The sequence below is a fragment of the Oncorhynchus mykiss genome, chromosome 19, assembly GCF_057628025.1.
Source record: "Oncorhynchus mykiss isolate SJ-2025 chromosome 19, ASM5762802v1, whole genome shotgun sequence".
Lineage (NCBI taxonomy): Eukaryota > Metazoa > Chordata > Actinopteri > Salmoniformes > Salmonidae > Oncorhynchus > Oncorhynchus mykiss.
This window is the reverse complement of record NC_143040.1, coordinates 73,573,139-73,591,749: the sequence shown is the minus strand read 5'-3', so window position 1 is coordinate 73,591,749 and position 18,611 is coordinate 73,573,139. Positions and strand designations below refer to the sequence as shown.

Below are 18,611 nucleotides of genomic sequence, written 5' to 3'. Positions count from 1 at the left end.
TTGGAGGGGGGGAGTGTTGGGGGGAGTGTTGGAGGGTGGGGGGAGTGTTGGGGAGGTGTTGGATGAGTGTTGGAGGGGGAGTGTTGGGGGAGTGTTGGAGGGAGGGGGAGTGTTGGAGGGAGTGTTGGATGGGGGGAGTGTTGGAGGGCGGGAGGGAGGGTGTTGGAGGGAGAGGGGGAGTGTTGGATGGAGGGGGTGTGTTGGAGGAGGGGAGTGTTGGAGGGGGGGAGTGTTGGGGGGGTGTTGGAGGGAGAGGGAGTGTTGGAGGGAGGGGAGTGTTGGGGGGGGGGGTGGAGGGGGAGTGTTGGAGAGGCGGGAGGGAGGGAGGGGGAGTGTTGGAGGGGGGAGTGTTGGAGGGGGGGAGTGTTGGAGGGGGGGGGAGTGTTGGTGAAGGGGGGGTGTTGGAGGGGGGGGGGTTGAAGGGAGGGGGGTGTTGGAGGGGGGAGAGTTGGAGAGAGGGGGGGTGTTGGAGGGGGGGAGTGTTGGGGGGAGTGTTGGAGGGTGGGGGAGTGTTGGGGAGGTGTTGGATGAGTGTTGGAGGGGGAGTGTTGGGGGAGTGTTGGAGGGAGGGGGAGTGTTGGAGGGAGTGTTGGATGGGGGGAGTGTTGGAGGGCGGGAGGGAGGGTGTTGGAGGGAGAGGGGGAGTGTTGGATGGAGGGGGTGTGTTGGAGGGAGGGGAGTGTTGGAGGGGGGGAGTGTTGGGGGGGTGTTGGGAGGGAGAGGGAGTGTTGGAGGGAGGGGAGTGTTGGGGGGGGGGGGTGGAGGGGGAGTGTTGGAGAGGCGGGAGGGGGGGAGGGGGAGTGTTGGAGGGGGGGAGTGTTGGAGGGGGGAGTGTTGGAGGGGGGAGAGTTGGAGAGGCGGGGAGGGTGGGAGGGGGGAGTGTTGGAGGGGGGGAGTGTTGGAGGGGGGGAGTGTTGGAGGGAGTGTTGGAGTGGGGGGTGGTGGGGGGGGGGGGGGTGTTGGAGGGAGGGGGGGTGTTGGAGGGGGGGTGTTGGAGGGGGAGGCAGGGGGAGTGTTGGTGGGGGGAGTGTTGGAGGGGGGGGGTGTTGGAGCGGGGAGGGAGGGGGAGTGTTGGAGGGGGAGAGTTGGAGAGGCGGGAGGGAGGGAGGGGGAGTGTTGGAGGGGGGGGGAGTGTTGGTGAAGGGGGGGTGTTGGAGGGGGGGGGGGTTTGAAGGGAGGGGGAGTGTTGGAGGGGGGAGAGTTGGAGGGAGGGGGGGTGTTGGAGGGGGGGAGTGTTGGGGGGAGTGTTGGAGGGTGGGGGAGTGTTGGATGGGAGTGTTGGAGGGGGAGTGTTGGAGGAGTGTTGGAGGGGGGGAGTGTTGGAGGGGGGGGGAGTGGGAGGGAGTGTTGGAGCGGGAGGGAGGGGGGAGTGGTTGGAGGCGGTTGGAGGGGTGGAGGGGGAGTGTTGGAGGGGGGGGTGTTGGAGGGGGGAGGGGGGGGAGTGTTGGAGGCGGTTGGAGGGGGGAGGGGAGTGTTGGAGGGGGGGGTGTTGGAGGGGGAGGGAGGGAGAGGGAGTGTTGGAGCGGGAGGGAGGGGGAGTGTTGGAGGGGGAGATTTGGAGAGGGGGGTGTTGGAGGGGGGAGGGGGAGTGTTGGAGGGAGTGTTGGAGGGGGGGAGGTGTTGGAGGGGGGGGCGTTGGAGGGAGTGGTTGGAGGGGGGGGTGTTGGAGGGAGGGGGGAGTGTTGGAGCGGGAGGGGGGAGTGTTGGAGGGGGGTGTTGGAGCGGGAGGAGGGGGAGTGTTGGAGGGGGGAGTGTTGGAGAGGGGGGAGTTGGGGGGGGAGTGTTGGAGGGGGGGAGTGTGGAGGGAGTGTTGGGGGGGGGATGTTGGAGCGGGAGGGAGGGGGAAGTGTTGGAGGCGGTGGAGGGGGGAGGGGGAGTGTTGGAGGGAGGGGGGGGGAGTGTTGGAGGGGAGGGAGGGGGGAGCTACTATTTAGACACAGTTGGACCTCTGTGTGTAATAGAAGCAGTCCTACAGTTGACCTCTGTGTGTAAATAGAAGCAGTCCTACAGTTGACCTCTGTGTGTAAATAGAAGCAGTCCTACAGTTGACCTCTGTGTGTAAATAGAAGCAGTCCTACAGTTGACCTGTTGTCTTACTTCGTTCTCACCAACTGTGCCGATGCAACCTACCGGTAAGATTCTCACTGCAGCACAAAACAGAGTGTTGAAGGGGGAGAAGGATGGATTAGAAGGTGAAAGGGTCCATCTGTATGGTGATTGGCTGCTGTGAGAGAGTTGTAAATACAACCCATGTTGAACTATTTACACAATGATGCTTAGCAACACAGTCTGTGTGGTCTTCTGGTCTCAGTGGTGCTTAGCAACACAGTCTGTGTGGTCTTCTGGTCTCAGTGATGCTTAGCAACACAGTCCGTGTGGTCTTCTGGTCTCAGTGATGCTTAGCAACACAGTCCGTGTGGTCTCGGTGATGCTTAGCAACACAGTCCGTGTGGTCTCAGTGATGCTTAGCAACACAGTCCGTGTGGTCTCGGTGATGCTTAGCAACACAGGCCGTGTGGTCTTCTGGTCTCAGTGATGCTTAGCAACACAGGCCGTGTGGTCTTCTGGTCTCGGTGATGCTTAGCAACACAGTCCGTGTGGTCTTCTGGTCTCAGTGATGCTTAGCAACACAGTCCGTGTGGTCTTCTGGTCTCAGTGATGCTTAGCAACACAGTCCGTGTGGTCTTCTGGTCTCAGTGATGCTTAGCAACACAGTCCGTGTGGTCTTCTGGTCTCAGTGATGCTTAGCAACACCGGCCGTGTGGTCTCAGTGATGCTTAGCAACACAGTCCGTGTGGTCTCGGTGATGCTTAGCAACACAGGCCGTGTGGTCTTCTGGTCTCGGTGATGCTTAGCAACACAGTCCGTGTGGTCTCAGTGATGCTTAGCAACACAGTCCGTGTGGTCTCGGTGATGCTTAGCAACACAGGCCGTGTGGTCTTCTGGTCTCAGTGATGCTTAGCAACACCGGCCGTGTGGTCTCAGTGATGCTTAGCAACACAGGCCGTGTGCTCTTCTGGTCTCAGTGATGCTTAGCAACACAGTCTGTGTGGTCTTCTGGTCTCAGTGATGCTTAGCAACACCGGCCGTGTGGTCTTCTGGTCTCAGTGGTGCTTAGCAACACAGGCCGTGTGGTCTCAGTAATGCTTAGCAGCACAGTCCGTGTGGTCTTCTGGTCTCAGTGGTGCTTAGCAACACAGGCCGTGTGGTCTCAGTAATGCTTAGCAGCACAGTCCGTGTGGTCTTCTGGTCTCAGTGGTGCTTAGCAACACAGGCCGGGTGGTCTCCTGGTCTCAGTGATGCTTAGCAACACAGTCCGTGTGGTCTTCTGGTCTCAGTGATGCTTAGCAACACAGTCCGTGTGGCCTTCTGGTCTCAGTGATGCTTAGCAACACAGGCCGTGTGGTCTTCTGGTCTCAGTGATGCTTAGCAACACAGGCCGTGTGGTCTTCTGGTCTCAGTGGTGCTTAGCAACACAGGCCGTGTGGTCTCAGTGATGCTTAGCAACACAGTCCGTGTGGTCTTTTGGTCTCAGTGGTGCTTAGCAACACAGGCCGTGTGGTCTTCTGTTCTCAGTGATGCTTAGCAACACAGTCCGTGTGGTCTCAGTGGTGCTTAGCAACACAGTCCGTGTGGTCTTCTGGTCTCGGTGATGCTTAGCAACACAGGCCGTGTGGTCTTCTGTTCTCAGTGATGCTTAGCAACACAGTCCGTGTGGTCTCAGTGGTGCTTAGCAACACAGTCCGTGTGGTCTTCTGGTCTCGGTGATGCTTAGCAACACAGGCCGTGTGGTCTTCTGGTCTCGGTGATGCTTAGCAACACAGGCCGTGTGGTCTTCTTGTCTCAGTGATGCTTAGCAACACAGGCCGTGTGGTCTTCTGGTCTCGGTGATGCTTAGCAACACAGTCCGTGTGGTCTCAGTGATGCTTAGCAACACAGGCTGTGTGGTCTCAGTGATGCTTAGCAACACAGTCCGTGTGGTCTTCTGGTCTCAGTGATGCTTAGCAACACAGTCCGTGTGGTCTTCTGGTCTCAGTGATGCTTAGCAACACAGTCCGTGTGGTCTTCTGGTCTCAGTGATGCTTAGCAACACAGGCCATGTGGTCTTCTGGTCTCAGTGATGCTTAGCAACACAGTCCGTGTGGTCTCAGTGATGCTTAGCAACACAGTCCGTGTGGTCTTCTGGTCTCAGTGATGCTTAGCAACACAGTCCGTGTGGTCTTCTGGTCTCAGTGATGCTTAGCAACACAGTCCGTGTGGTCTTCTGGTCTCAGTGATGCTTAGCAACACAGGCAGTGTGGTCTTCTGGTCTCAGTGATGCTTAGCAACACAGGCCGTGTGGTCTTCTGGTCTCAGTGATGCTTAGCAACACAGGCCGTCTGGTCTTCTGGTCTCAGTGGTGCTTAGCAACACAGTCCGTGTGGTCTTTTGGTCTCAGTGGTGCTTAGCAACACAGGCCGTGTGGTCTTCTGTTCTCAGTGATGCTTAGCAACACAGGCCGTGTGGTCTCAGTGATGCTTAGCAACACAGGCAGTGTGGTCTTCTGGTCTCAGTGATGCTTAGCAACACAGGCCGTGTGGTCTTCTGGTCTCAGTGATGCTTAGCAACACAGGCCGTCTGGTCTTCTGGTCTCAGTGGTGCTTAGCAACACAGTCCGTGTGGTCTTTTGGTCTCAGTGGTGCTTAGCAACACAGGCCGTGTGGTCTTCTGTTCTCAGTGATGCTTAGCAACACAGGCAGTGTGGTCTTCTGGTCTCAGTGATGCTTAGCAACACAGGCCGTGTGGTCTTCTGTTCTCAGTGATGCTTAGCAACACAGGCCGTGTGGTCTCAGTGATGCTTAGCAACACAGGCCGTGTGGTCTTCTGGTCTCGGTGATGCTTAGCAACACAGGCCGTGTGGTCTTCTGGTCTCAGTGATGCTTAGCAACACAGGCCGTGTGGTCTTCTGGTCTCAGTGGTGCTTAGCAACACAGGCCGTGTGGTCTTCTGTTCTCAGTGATGCTTAGCAACACAGGCCGTGTGGTCTCAGTGATGCTTAGCAACACAGGCCGTGTGGTCTTCTGGTCTCGGTGATGCTTAGCAACACAGGCCGTGTGGTCTTCTGGTCTCAGTGATGCTTAGCAACACAGGCCGTGTGGTCTTCTGGTCTCAGTGGTGCTTAGCAACACAGGCCGTGTGGTCTTCTGTTCTCAGTGATGCTTAGCAACACAGGCCGTGTGGTCTCAGTGATGCTTAGCAACACAGGCCGTGTGGTCTTCTGGTCTCAGTGATGCTTAGCAACACAGGCCGTGTGGTCTTCTGGTCTCAGTGATGCTTAGCAACACAGTCTGTGTGGTCTCAGTGATTCTTAGCAACACAGGCTGTGTGGTCTCAGTGATGCTTAGCAACACAGGCCGTGTGGTCTTCTGGTCTCAGTGATGCTTAGCAACACAGGCCGTGTGGTCTTCTGGTCTCAGTGATGCTTAGCAACACAGTCCGTGTGGTCTCAGTGATGCTTAGCAACACAGGCCGTGTGGTCTCAGTGGTGCTTAGCAACACAGGCCGTGTGGTCTTCTGTTCTCAGTGATGCTTAGCAACACAGTCTGTGTGGTCTCAGTGGTGCTTAGCAACACAGTCCGTGTGGTCTTCTGGTCTCGGTGATGCTTAGCAACACAGGCCGTCTTGTCTCAGTGATGCTTAGCAACACAGTCCGTGTGGTCTTCTGGTCTCGGTGATGCTTAGCAACACAGTCCGTGTGGTCTTCTGGTCTCGGTGATGCTTAGCAACACAGGCCGTCTTGTCTCAGTGATGCTTAGCAACACAGTCCGTGTGGTCTTCTGGTCTCGGTGATGCTTAGCAACACAGTCCCGTGTGGTCTTCTGGTCTCGGTGATGCTTAGCAACACAGTCCCGTGTGGTCTTCTGGTCTCGGTGATGCTTAGCAACATGTACGGCCAGTTTCTTGATATTTTGTCTCTAGATTATATATGTAATATTAATTAACCGTTAGGACAGGGGTCATTTATGACTTCCAGACACTGTCCTGGACCGTCCCAGCTATTCTATCGCAATTCGAAACATTTCAATGAACAGAAATGAAGTTTCATGGCCACAAATGTCTCTGGCTCAGACGATATCCTGGTGCTGAGAGAGAGAGAGAACTTTAGGAAAAGGTGTACAGTTTTTTTTTACTTCCTGGTAAAAAAAACTGCCCCGTCGGTGTTCGGGCTGAGAGTGAGAACTCTGGCGTGTGGACGGAAGCAGCAACAATGGCTGCCTGCCCCCAGGGCTCCAGGTCTGACCTTCGCCATCCCAAGGGACCATAGGTCAGGGGCGGGGGGGGACACACTGGCTGGGGAGCTCTTTCCGTCTATTGATAGATACTGTGTGTCCCAAATGCCACCCTATTCCCTACACTTTTGACCAAAAGTAGTGCACTAAAATAGGGAATAGGTTGGCATTTGGGACTTCGACATCCAAGTGTAGTCCTTCAGCCAGTCATGTACAGGAGCAGCAGTGGCCCTTTGGCAGGATGACCTTTCCCCTGGCAGGAAGAGGACGTCACCACTCACAACCTGCTGTTTCATGCTCTGCTCACTAACTCTGTTCTCTCGCTCTCTCTCTCTCTCTCTCTCTCTCCTGTCTCCCTCTCTGTCTCTAGTACCTCACTAACTCTGTTCTCTCTCTCTCTCTCTCTCTCTCTCTCTCTCCTGTCTCCCTCTCTGTCTCTAGTACCTCACTAACTCTGTTCTCTCTCTCTCTCTCTCTCTCTCTCTCTCCTGTCTCCCTCTCTGTCTCTAGTACCTCACTAACTCTGTTCTCTCTCTCTCTCTCTCTCTCTCTCTCTCTCTCTCTCTCTCCTGTCTCCCTCTCTGTCTCTAGTACCTCACTAACTCTGTTCTCTCTCTCTCTCTCTCTCATGTCTCCCTCTGTCTCTAGTACCTCACTAACTCTGTTCTCTCTCTCTCTCTCTCTCTCTCTCTCTCTCTCTCTCTCTCTCTCTCTCTCTCTCTCTCTCTCTCTCTTCTCTCTCTCTCTTTCTCTCTCTCTCTCTCTCTCTCTCCTGTCTCCCTCTCTGTCTCTAGTACCTCACTAACTCTGTTCTCTCTCTCTCTCTCTCTCTCTCTCTCTCTCTCTCTCTCTCTCTCCTGTCTCCCTCTGTCTCTAGTACCTCACTAACTCTGTTCTCTCTCTCTCTCTCTCTCTCTCTCTCCTCTCTCTCTCTCTCTCTCTCCTGTCTCCCTCTCTGTCTCTAGTACCTCACTAACTCTGTTCTCTCTCAATTCAATTCAATTCAATTCAATTCAAGGGCTTTATTGGCATGGGAAACATGTGTTAACATTGCCAAAGCAAGTGAGGTAGACAACATACAAAGTGAAAATATAAAGTGAAAAACAACAACAATGTGTGTTCTTCACTGGTTGCCCTTTTCTCGTGGCAACAGGTCACAAATCTTGCTGCTGTGATGGCACACTGTGGAATTTCACCCAGTAGATATGGGAGTTTTTCAAATTTGGATTTGTTTTCGAATTCTTTGTGGATCTGTGTAATCTGAGGGAAATATGTCTCTCTAATATGGTCATACATTGGGCAGGAGGTTAGGAAGTGCAGCTCAGTTCTCTCTCTCTCTCTCTCTCTCTCTCTCTCAATTCAATTCAATTCAATTCAATTCAAGGGCTTTATTGGCATGGGAAACATGTGTTAACATTGCCAAAGCAAGTGAGGTAGACAACATACAAAGTGAAAATATAAAGTGAAAAACAACAAAAATTAACAGTAAACATTACTCATACAGAGGTTTCAAAACAGTAAAGACATTACAAATGTCATATTATATATATATATACAGTGTTTTAACAATGTACAAATGGTTAAAGGACACAAGATAAAATAAATAAGCATAAATATGGGTTGTATTTACAATGGTGTGTGTTCTTCACTGGTTGCCCTTTTCTCGTGGCAACAGGTCACAAATCTTGCTGCTGTGATGGCACACTGTGGAATTTCACCCAGTAGATATGGGAGTTTATCAAAATCGGGTTTGTTTTCAAATTCTTTGTGGATCTGTGTAATCTGAGGGAAATATGTCTCTCTAATATGGTCATACATTGGGCAGGAGGTTAGGAAGTGCAGCTCAGTTTCCACCTCATTTTGTGGGCAGTGAGCACATAGCCTGTCTTCTCTTGAGAGCCATGTCTGCCTACGGCGGCCTTTCTCAATAGCAAGGCTATGCTCACTGAGTCTGTACATAGTCAAAGCTTTCCTTAATTTTGGGTCAGTCACAGTGGTCAGTTATTCTGCCACTGTGTACTCTCTGTTTAGGGCCAAATAGCATTCTAGTTTGCTCTGTTTTTTTGTTAATTCTTTCCAATGTGTCAAGTAATTATCTTTTTGTTTTCTCATGATTTGGTTGGGTCTAATTGTGCTGTTGTCCTGGGGCTCTGTAGGGTGTGTTTGTGTTTGTGAACAGAGCCCCAGGACCAGCTTGCTTAGGGGACTCTTCTCCAGGTTCATCTCTCTGTAGGTGATGGCTTTGTTATGGAAGGTTTGGGAATCGCTTCCTTTTAGGTGGTTGTAGAATTTAACGGCTCTTTTCTGGATTTTGATAATTAGTGGGTATCGGCCTAATTCTGCTCTGCATGCATTATTTGGTGTTCTACGTTGTACACGGAGGATATTTTTGCAGAATTCTGCGTGCAGAGTCTCAATTTGGTGTTTGTCCCATTTTGTGAAGTCTTGGTTGGTGAGCAGACCCCAGACCTCACAACCATAAAGGGCAATGGGCTCTATGACTGATTCAAGTATTTTTAGCCAAATCCTAATTGGTATGTTGAAATTTATGTTTCTTTTGATGGCATAGAATGCCCTTCTTGCCTTGTCTCTCAGATCGTTCACAGCTTTGTGGAAGTTACCTGTGGCGCTGATGTTTAGGCCAAGGTATGTATAGTTTTTTGTGTGCTCTAGGGCAACAGTGTCTAGATTGAATTTGTATTTGTGGTCCTGGTGACTGGACCTTTTTTGGAACACCATTATTTTGGTCTTACTGAGATTTACTGTCAGGGCCCAGGTCTGACAGAATCTGTGCATAAGATCTAGGTGCTGCTGTAGGCCCTCCTTGGTTGGTGTAGGCCCTCTCTCTCTCTCTCTCTCTCTCTCTCTCTCCTGTCTCCCTCTCTGTCTCTAGTACCTCACTAACTCTGTTCTCTCTCTCTCTCCTGTCTCCCTCTCTGTCTCTAGTACCTCACTAACTCTGTTCTCTCTCTCCCTCTCTGTCTCTAGTACCTGGGCCATGTAGAGGTGGAGGAGTCCAGAGGAATGCATATCTGTGAGGGCGCTGTGAAGCGTCTCAAGACGGTAGGTAGACCTCTCTCTGTCTCACTATGTAGTCTAGTCGCTGGACAGTCTGTTTCACTAATCACCCGACTACAGGCCTGTGGGCTCATCCTCTCCCTTCCCCCTCCCTACTCCCCTCTGTCCATTCTGACACCTAACAGGCCTGTGGGCTTGTCCTCTCCCTTCCCCCTCCCTACTCCACTCTGTCCATTCTGACACCTAACAGGCCTGTGGGCTCGTCCTCTCCCTTCCCCCTCCCTACTCCACTCTGTCCATCCTGACACCTAACAGGCCTGTGGGCTCGTCCTCTCCCTTCCCCCTCTCTACTCCCCTCTGTCCATCCTGACACCTAACAGGCCTGTGGGCTCGTCCTCTCCCTTCCCCCTCTCTACTCCACTCTGTCCATCCTGACATCTAACAGGCCTGTGGGCTCGTCCTCTCCCTTCCCCCTCTCTACTCCACTCTGTCCATCCTGACATCTAACAGGCCTGTGGGCTCGTCCTCTCCCTTCCCCCTCTCTACTCCACTCTGTCCGTCCTGACCTAACAGGCCTGTGGGCTCGTCCTCTCCCTTCCCCCTCCCTACTCCACTCTGTCCATTCTGACACCTAACAGGCCTGTGGGCTTGTCCTCTCCCTTCCCCCTCTCTACTCCCCTCTGTCCATTCTGACACCTAACAGGCCTGTGGTCTCGTCCTCTCCCTTCCCCCTCCCTACTCCACTCTGTCCATCCTGACACCTAACAGGCCTGTGGTCTCGTCCTCTCCCTTCCCCCTCTCTACTCCCCTCTGTCCATTCTGACACCTAACAGGCCTGTGGGCTTGACCTCTCCCTTCCCCCTCCCTACTCCACTCTGTCCATTCTGACACCTAACAGGCCTGTGGTCTCGTCCTCTCCCTTCCCCCTCCCTACTCCACTCTGTCCATTCTGACACCTAACAGGCCTGTGGTCTCGTCCTCTCCCTTCCCCCTCCCTACTCCACTCTGTCCATCCTGACACCTAACAGGCCTGTGGGCTTGACCTCTCCCTTCCCCCTCTCTACTCCCCTCTGTCCATCCTGACACCTAACAGGCCTGTGGGCTTGACCTCTCCCTTCCCCCTCTCTACTCCCCTCTGTCCATCCTGACACCTAACAGGCCTGTGGGCTCGTCCTCTCCCTTCCCCCTCTCTACTCCCCTCTGTCCATTCTGACACCTAACAGGCCTGTGGTCTCGTCCTCTCCCTTCCCCCTCCCTACTCCACTCTGTCCATCCTGACACCTAACAGGCCTGTGGTCTCGTCCTCTCCCTTCCCCCTCTCTACTCCCCTCTGTCCATTCTGACACCTAACAGGCCTGTGGGCTTGACCTCTCCCTTCCCCCTCCCTACTCCACTCTGTCCATCCTGACACCTAACAGGCCTGTGGGCTTGACCTCTCCCTTCCCCCTCTCTACTCCCCTCTGTCCATCCTGACACCTAACAGGCCTGTGGGCTTGACCTCTCCCTTCCCCCTCTCTACTCCCCTCTGTCCATCCTGACACCTAACAGGCCTGTGGGCTCGTCCTCTCCCTTCCCCCTCTCTACTCCCCTCTGTCCATTCTGACACCTAACAGGCCTGTGGGCTCGTCCTCTCCCTTCCCCCTCTCTACTCCCCTCTGTCCATTCTGACACCTAACAGGCCTGTGGGCTTGACCTCTCCCTTCCCCCTCCCTACTCCACTCTGTCCATTCTGACACCTAACAGGCCTGTGGGCTCGTCCTCTCCCTTCCCCCTCCCTACTCCACTCTGTCCATCCTGACACCTAACAGGCCTGTGGGCTTGACCTCTCCCTTCCCCCTCTCTACTCCCCTCTGTCCATCCTGACACCTAACAGGCCTGTGGGCTTGACCTCTCCCTTCCCCCTCTCTACTCCCCTCTGTCCATCCTGACACCTAACAGGCCTGTGGGCTCGTCCTCTCCCTTCCCCCTCTCTACTCCCCTCTGTCCATTCTGACACCTAACAGGCCTGTGGTCTCGTCCTCTCCCTTCCCCCTCCCTACTCCACTCTGTCCATCCTGACACCTAACAGGCCTGTGGTCTCGTCCTCTCCCTTCCCCCTCTCTACTCCCCTCTGTCCATTCTGACACCTAACAGGCCTGTGGGCTTGACCTCTCCCTTCCCCCTCCCTACTCCACTCTGTCCATCCTGACACCTAACAGGCCTGTGGGCTTGACCTCTCCCTTCCCCCTCTCTACTCCCCTCTGTCCATCCTGACACCTAACAGGCCTGTGGGCTTGACCTCTCCCTTCCCCCTCTCTACTCCCCTCTGTCCATCCTGACACCTAACAGGCCTGTGGGCTCGTCCTCTCCCTTCCCCCTCTCTACTCCCCTCTGTCCATTCTGACACCTAACAGGCCTGTGGGCTCGTCCTCTCCCTTCCCCCTCTCTACTCCCCTCTGTCCATTCTGACACCTAACAGGCCTGTGGGCTTGACCTCTCCCTTCCCCCTCTCTACTCCACTCTGTCCATTCTGACACCTAACAGGCCTGTGGTCTCGTCCTCTCCCTTCCCCCTCTCTACTCCCCTCTGTCCATCCTGACACCTAACAGGCCTGTGGTCTCGTCCTCTCCCTTCCCCCTCCCTACTCCACTCTGTCCATTCTGACACCTAACAGGCCTGTGGTCTCGTCCTCTCCCTTCCCCCTCTCTACTCCACTCTGTCCATCCTGACACCTAACAGGCCTGTGGGCTTGTCCTCTCCCTTCCCCCTCTCTACTCCCCTCTGTCCATCCTGACACCTAACAGGCCTGTGGTCTCGTCCTCTCCCTTCCCCCTCCCTACTCCACTCTGTCCATTCTGACACCTAACAGGCCTGTGGGCTTGACCTCTCCCTTCCCCCTCCCTACTCCACTCTGTCCATCCTGACACCTAACAGGCCTGTGGGCTCGTCCTCTCCCTTCCCCCTCCCTACTCCACTCTGTCCATCCTGACACCTAACAGGCCTGTGGGCTTGACCTCTCCCTTCCCCCTCTCTACTCTGGATAGTCCACCTGGATAGTCCACCTGGATAGTCCATCTGGATAGTCCATCTGGATAGTCCACCTGGATAGTCCATCTGGATAGTCCCCCTGGATAGTCCACCTGGATAGTCCATCTGGATAGTCCCCCTGGATAGTCCACCTGGATAGTCCGTCTGGATAGTCCGTCTGGATAGTCCGTCTGGATAGTCCATCTGGATAGTCCGTCTGGATAGTCCGTCTGGATAGTCCGTCTGGATAGTCCATCTGGATAGTCCATCTGTGGATGCTCTACAGACCATCAGTAGCATTTCAACTATCTGTACAGAATAACAATATAAACGCAACAAATAAAAATATTTTACTGAGATGGTTCATATAAGGAAATCAGTCAATTTAATACATTCATTAGACCCTAACCTTAACCCTTATCCTAACCCCAAACTTAACCTTAACCCTTTTCCTAACCCCAAACTTAACCTTAACCCTTATCCTAACCTTAATCCTAACCCTTATCCTAAACCTTTCTAACCCTAACCTTAACCCTTATCCTAATCCTAACCTTAATCCTTACCCTAATACTTATTCTAAATCTAAACCTAGCCCAAACCATAACCTTATTAAGCAGTTGCTTATTAGCAGATAGTATGTCCATCTGAGAGGATCCACAGATGGACAATCTAGACAGCACAGATGGACAATCTAGACAACACGGATGGACAATCTAGACAACACGGATGGACAATCTAGACAACACGGATGGACAATCTAGACAACACAGATGGACAATCTAGACAACACCGATGGACAATCTAGACAACACAGATGGACAATCTAGACAACACAGATGGACAATCTAGACAACACAGATGGACAATCTAAACAACACAGATTGACAATCTAGACAACACAGATGGAAAATCTAGACAACACAGATGGACAATCTAAACAACACAGATTGACAATCTAGACAACACAGATGGACAATCTAGACAACACAGATGGACAATCTAGACAACACAGATGGACAATCTAGACAACACAGATGGACAATCTAGACAACACAGATTGACAATCTAGACAACACAGATGGACAATCTAGACAACACAGATGGACAATCTAGACAACACAGATTGACAATCTAGACAACACAGATGGACAATCTAGACAACACAGATTGACAATCTAGACAACACAGATGGACAATCTAGACAACACAGATGGACAATCTAGACAACACAGATTGACAATCTAGACAACACAGATTGACAATCTAGACAACACAGATTGACAATCTAGACAACACAGATGGACAATCTAGACAACACAGATGGAGAATCTAGACAACACAGATTGACAATCTAGACAACACAGATTGACAATCTAGACAACACAGATGGACAATCTAGACAACACAGATGGACAATCTAGACAACACAGATGGACAATCTAGACAACACAGATAAAGTGGGGTACAACATTCAAGGCCAAGAGCAAAGCCGTCATCAAGGCAAAGGGTCACATATAAAATATATTAGGATGTGTTTAACACTTGTTTGGTTACTACGTGATTCCATATGTGTTATTTCATAGTGTTGACGTCTTGGCTGTTATTCTACATTGTAGAAAATAGTAAAAATAAAGAAAGATGAGTAGGCGTGTCAAAACGTGTGACTGGTACTGTATATATACATATACATGCAGTAGGAAAGACTTTCAGAACTGCTCTAACAATGGCTGCTAATATTACATAGTACATATAACATGCAAACACTTCCATATTCCCAAGGCAGGATTATGTCCCTACTTCCAGAGGGAGAGAGAACATCCTGCTCTGTCCTCACGTCATGCTCTGTCCTCACGTCCTGCTCTGTCCTCACGTCCTGCTCTGTCCTCACATCCTGCTCCTGCTCTGTCCTCACGTCCTGCTCTGTCCTCACGTCCTGCTCTGTCCTCACGTCCTGCTCTGTCCTCACACCCTGCGCTCTCCTCACGTCCTGCTCTGTCCTCACGTCCTGCTCTGTCCTCACATCCTGCTTTGTCCTCACATCCTGCTCTGTCCTGCTCTGTCCTCACGTCCTGTTCTGTCCTCATGTCCTGTTCTGTCCTCATGTCCTGCTCTGTCCTCACGTCCTGCTCTGTCCTCACATCCTGCTCTGTCCTCACATCCTGCTTTGTCCTCACATCCTGCTCTGTCCTGCTCTGTCCTCACGTCCTGCTCTGTCCTCACGTCCTGCTCTGTCCTCACGTCCTGCTCTGTCCTCATGTCCTGCTCTGTCCTCACATCCTGCTCTGTCCTCACGTCCTGCTCTGTCCTGCTCTGTCCTCACGTCCTGCTCTGTCCTCACGTCCTGCTCTGTCCTCACATCCTGCTCTGTCCTCACGTCCTGCTCTGTCCTGCTCTGTCCTCACATCCTGCTCTGTCCTCACGTCCTGCTCTGTCCTGCTCTGTCCTCACGTCCTGCTCTGTCCTCACGTCCTGCTCTGTCCTCACATCCTGCTCTGTCCTCACGTCCTGCTCTGTCCTGCTCTGTCCTCACGTCCTGCTCTGTCCTCACGTCCTGCTCTGTCCTCACGTCCTGCTCTGTCCTCACATCCTGCTCTGTCCTCACGTCCTGATCTGTCCTGCACGTCCTGCTCTGGCCTGCACGTCAAATCAAATCAAATGTATTTATATAACCCTTCTTACATCAGCTGATATCTCAAAGTTCTGTACAGAAACCCAGCCTAAAACCCCAAACAGCAAGCAATGCAGGTGTAGAAGCACGGTGGCTAGGAAAAACTCCCTAGAAAGGACAAAACCTAGGAAGAAACCCAGAGAGGAGCCAGGCTATGTGGGGTGGCCAGTCCTCTTCTGGCTGTGCCGGGTGGAGATTATAACAGAACATGGCCAAGATGTTCAAATGTTCATAGATGACCAGCAGGGTCAAATAATAATTATCTCAGCGGCTGTCGAGGGTGCAACAGGTCAGCACCTCAGGAGTAAATGTCAGTTGGCTTTTTATAGCCGATCATTCAGAGTATCTCTACCGCTCTTGCTGTCTCTCTTGAAAACAGCAGGTCTGGGACAGGTAGCACGTCCGGTGAACAGGTCAGGATTCCATAGCCGCAGGCAGAACAGTTGAAACTGGAGCAGCAGCACGGCCAGGTGGACTGGGGACAGCAAGGAGTCATCATGCCAGGTAGTCCTGAGGCATGGTCCTAGGGCTCAGGTCCCCCGAGAGAGAGAGAGAAAGAAAGAAAGAAAGAATTAGAGAGAGCATGCTTAAACAGAGGCTGAGACAGGAGGGGTCGGGAGACACTGTGGCCCCATCCGCCGATACCCCCGGACAGGGCCAAACAGGCAGGATATAACCCCAAAGCACAGCCCCACACCTCTAGAAGGATATCTTCAACCACCAACTTACCATCCTGAGACAAGGCAGAGTATAGCCCACAAAGATCTCCGCCACTGCACAGCCCAAGGGGGGCGCCAACCCAGACAGGAAGACCACGTCAGTGACTCAATCCACTCAAGTGACGCACCCCTCCTAGAGATGGCATGGAAGAGCACCAGTAAGCCAGTGACTCAGCCCTTGTAATAGGGTTAGATGCAGAGAATCCCAGTGGAGAGAGGGGAACCGGCCCGGCAGAGACAGCAAGGGCGGTTCGTTGCTCCAGAGCCTTTCCATTCACCTTCACACTCCTGGGCCAGACTACACTCAATCATATGACCTACTGAAGAGATGAGTCTTCAATAAAGACTTAAAGGTTGAGACCGAGTCTGCGTCTCTCACATGAATAGGCAGACCTTTCTATAGGAGAAAGCCCTGCCTCCAGCTGTTTGCTTAGAAATTCTAGGGACAGTTAGGAGGCCTGCGTCTTGTGACCGTAGCGTACGTGTAGGTATGTACGGCAGGACAAAATTGCTTTATAGGTTAGCAAAATTGCTTTGTAGGTTAGCAGTAAAACCTTGAAATCTGCCCTAGCTTTAACAGGAAGACAGTGTAGAGAGGCTAGCACTGGAGTAATATGATCACATTTTGGGGTTCTAGTCAAGATTCTAGCAGGCGTTTTTAGCTTTATCCGGGTAGCCGGAATGTAGAGCATTGCAGTAGTCTAATCTAGAAGTGACAAAAGCATGGATGCATTTTTCTGCATAATTTTTGGACAGAAAGTTTCTGATTTTTGCAACGTTACGTAGATGGAAAAAAGCCGACACATCTTTCTAGCTGATTTACACGCTGAAGCTATGTTGCGCTTGGTGACCTCTGACTGTTTCATCCTAACATCATTGGTGCCGAAGTGGGTAAGAATATCTCTATACTCTCTACACTCGCCAGTTTTAGCCTTAGCCAGCACCATCTTCAGATTATCCTTAACGTCGGTAGCCCTGCCCCCTGGTAAACAGTGTATGATCGCTGGATGATTCGTTTTAAGTCTAATACTTGCGGGTAATGGAGTCGCCAATGACTAGGGTTTTCAATTTGTCAGAGCTAATGGTGCGAAGCTTCTGCGTCTCAGACCCCGTAACAGGAGGAGTAGAAACCAGAGAAGGCTCGGCCTCTGACTCCGACTAGCTGCATAATGGGGAGAACATGTTGAAAGTTTCTGTCGGCTGAATGAGCGACACCGGTTGAGCATTCCGACAGCATTTCCCTCCAGAAGCCATGAGAAAGTTGTCCGGCTGCGGGGGCCATGCCTCCAGAAGCCATGAGAAATTACCCAACGATTGCTTCTGAAGCTGGGCTTGCAGCACAGCTATCCTCGCCGCAAGGCGATCGTTCTCCTGTATATGGCTGTGAATGTTGGTCGACCGATTATGATTTTTCAACACCGATACCGGTTATTGGAGGACCAAAAAAGCCGATACCGATTAATCGACCGATTTGAATGACAATTATTTTTAACTTAATATAATACATCAATAAAATCAATTTAGCCTCAAATAAATAATGAAACATGTTCAATTTGGTTTAAATAATGCAAAAACAAAGTGTTGGAGAAGAAAGTAAAAGTGCAATATGTGCTATGTAAAAAAGCTAACGTTTCAGTTCCTTGCTCAGAACATGAGAACATATGAAAGTTGGTTGTTCCTTTTAACATGAGACTTCAATATTCCAAGGTAAGAGGTTTAAGGTTGTAGTTATAGGAATTATAGGACTATTTCTCTCTATACCATTTGTATTTAATTAACCTTTGACTATTGGATGTTCTTATAGGCACTATAGTATTGCCAGTGTAACAGTATAGCTTCCGTCCCCCTCCTCGCTCCTCCCTGGGCTCGAACCAGGAACACAACGACAACAGCCACCCTCGAAGCAGTGTTACCCATGCAGAGCAAGGGGAACAACTACTCCAAGTCTCAGAGCGAGTGACGTTTGAAACGCTATTAGCGCGCACCCCGCTACCTAGCTAGCCATTTCACATCGGTTACACCAGCCTCATCTCGGGAGTTGATGGGCTTGAAGTCATAAACAGCAGAGCTGCTGGCAAAATGCACGAAAGTGCTGTTTGAATGAATGCTTACGAGCCTGCTGCTGCCTACCATCGCTCAGTCAGACTGCTCTATCAAATCATAGACTTAATTATAACATAATAACACACAGAAATACGAGCCTTAGGTCATTAATATGGTCGAATCCGGAAACTATCATCTCGAAAACAAAACGTTTATTCTTCTTCTTAACCAAACGTCAACCTTGGCCTCCTCATCCATCCATCCATCTCTCCACTGACTCACTCCTAAACAAACGTCAACCTTGGCCTCCTCATCCATTCATCCGTCTCTCCACTGACTCACTCCTAACCAAACGTCAACCTTGGCTTCCTCATCCATTCATCCATCTCTCCACTGACTCATTCCTAACCAAACGTCAACCTTGGCCTCCTCATCCATTCATCCATCTCTCCACTGACTCACTCCTAAACAAACGTCAACCTTGGCTTCCTCATCCATCCATCTCTCCACTGACTCACTCCTAACCAAACGTCAACCTTGGCCTCCTCATCCATTCATCCATCTCTCCACTGACTCACTCCTAACCAAACGTCAACCTTGGCCTCCTCATCCATCCATCTCTCCACTGACTCACTCCTAACCAAACGTCAACCTTGGCCTCCTCATCCATCCATCTCTCCACTGACTCACTCCTAAACAAGCTTCAACTCCTACAAGCCCCCCCCCCCCCATAAACAGAGAAATCACACACACCTGGACACTCAGTAGCCCCCCTCAGTCATCGGTAACATTGTCCGTGTTGTCGCCCCCCCCCCCACCCCCCCCTCCCCTTTACCTGCCCCACAACAGGACAGGACATTCTTCAAGGGCTTCTTTACTAAAGTAAGT

At 51.8% G+C, this 18,611-nt stretch overlaps 1 protein-coding gene across 4 annotated transcripts in view; it reads left to right on the top strand.

The window, feature by feature from the left end:
- Positions 1-18,611, top strand: part of LOC110513746 (protein numb homolog) — a 131,613-nt gene that overhangs the window by 60,786 nt on the left and 52,216 nt on the right. For 2 of the 4 annotated variants that reach the window (XM_090211713.1, XM_090211715.1), the window contains exons 3-4: positions 9,258-9,332; positions 18,573-18,605. In XM_090211713.1, the coding sequence (XP_090067839.1) occupies positions 9,258-9,332; positions 18,573-18,605 (108 nt within the window). The remainder of the gene's footprint in view (positions 1-9,257; positions 9,333-18,572; positions 18,606-18,611) is intronic. The other 2 variants (XM_090211714.1, XM_090211716.1) reach the window with 1 other exon arrangement.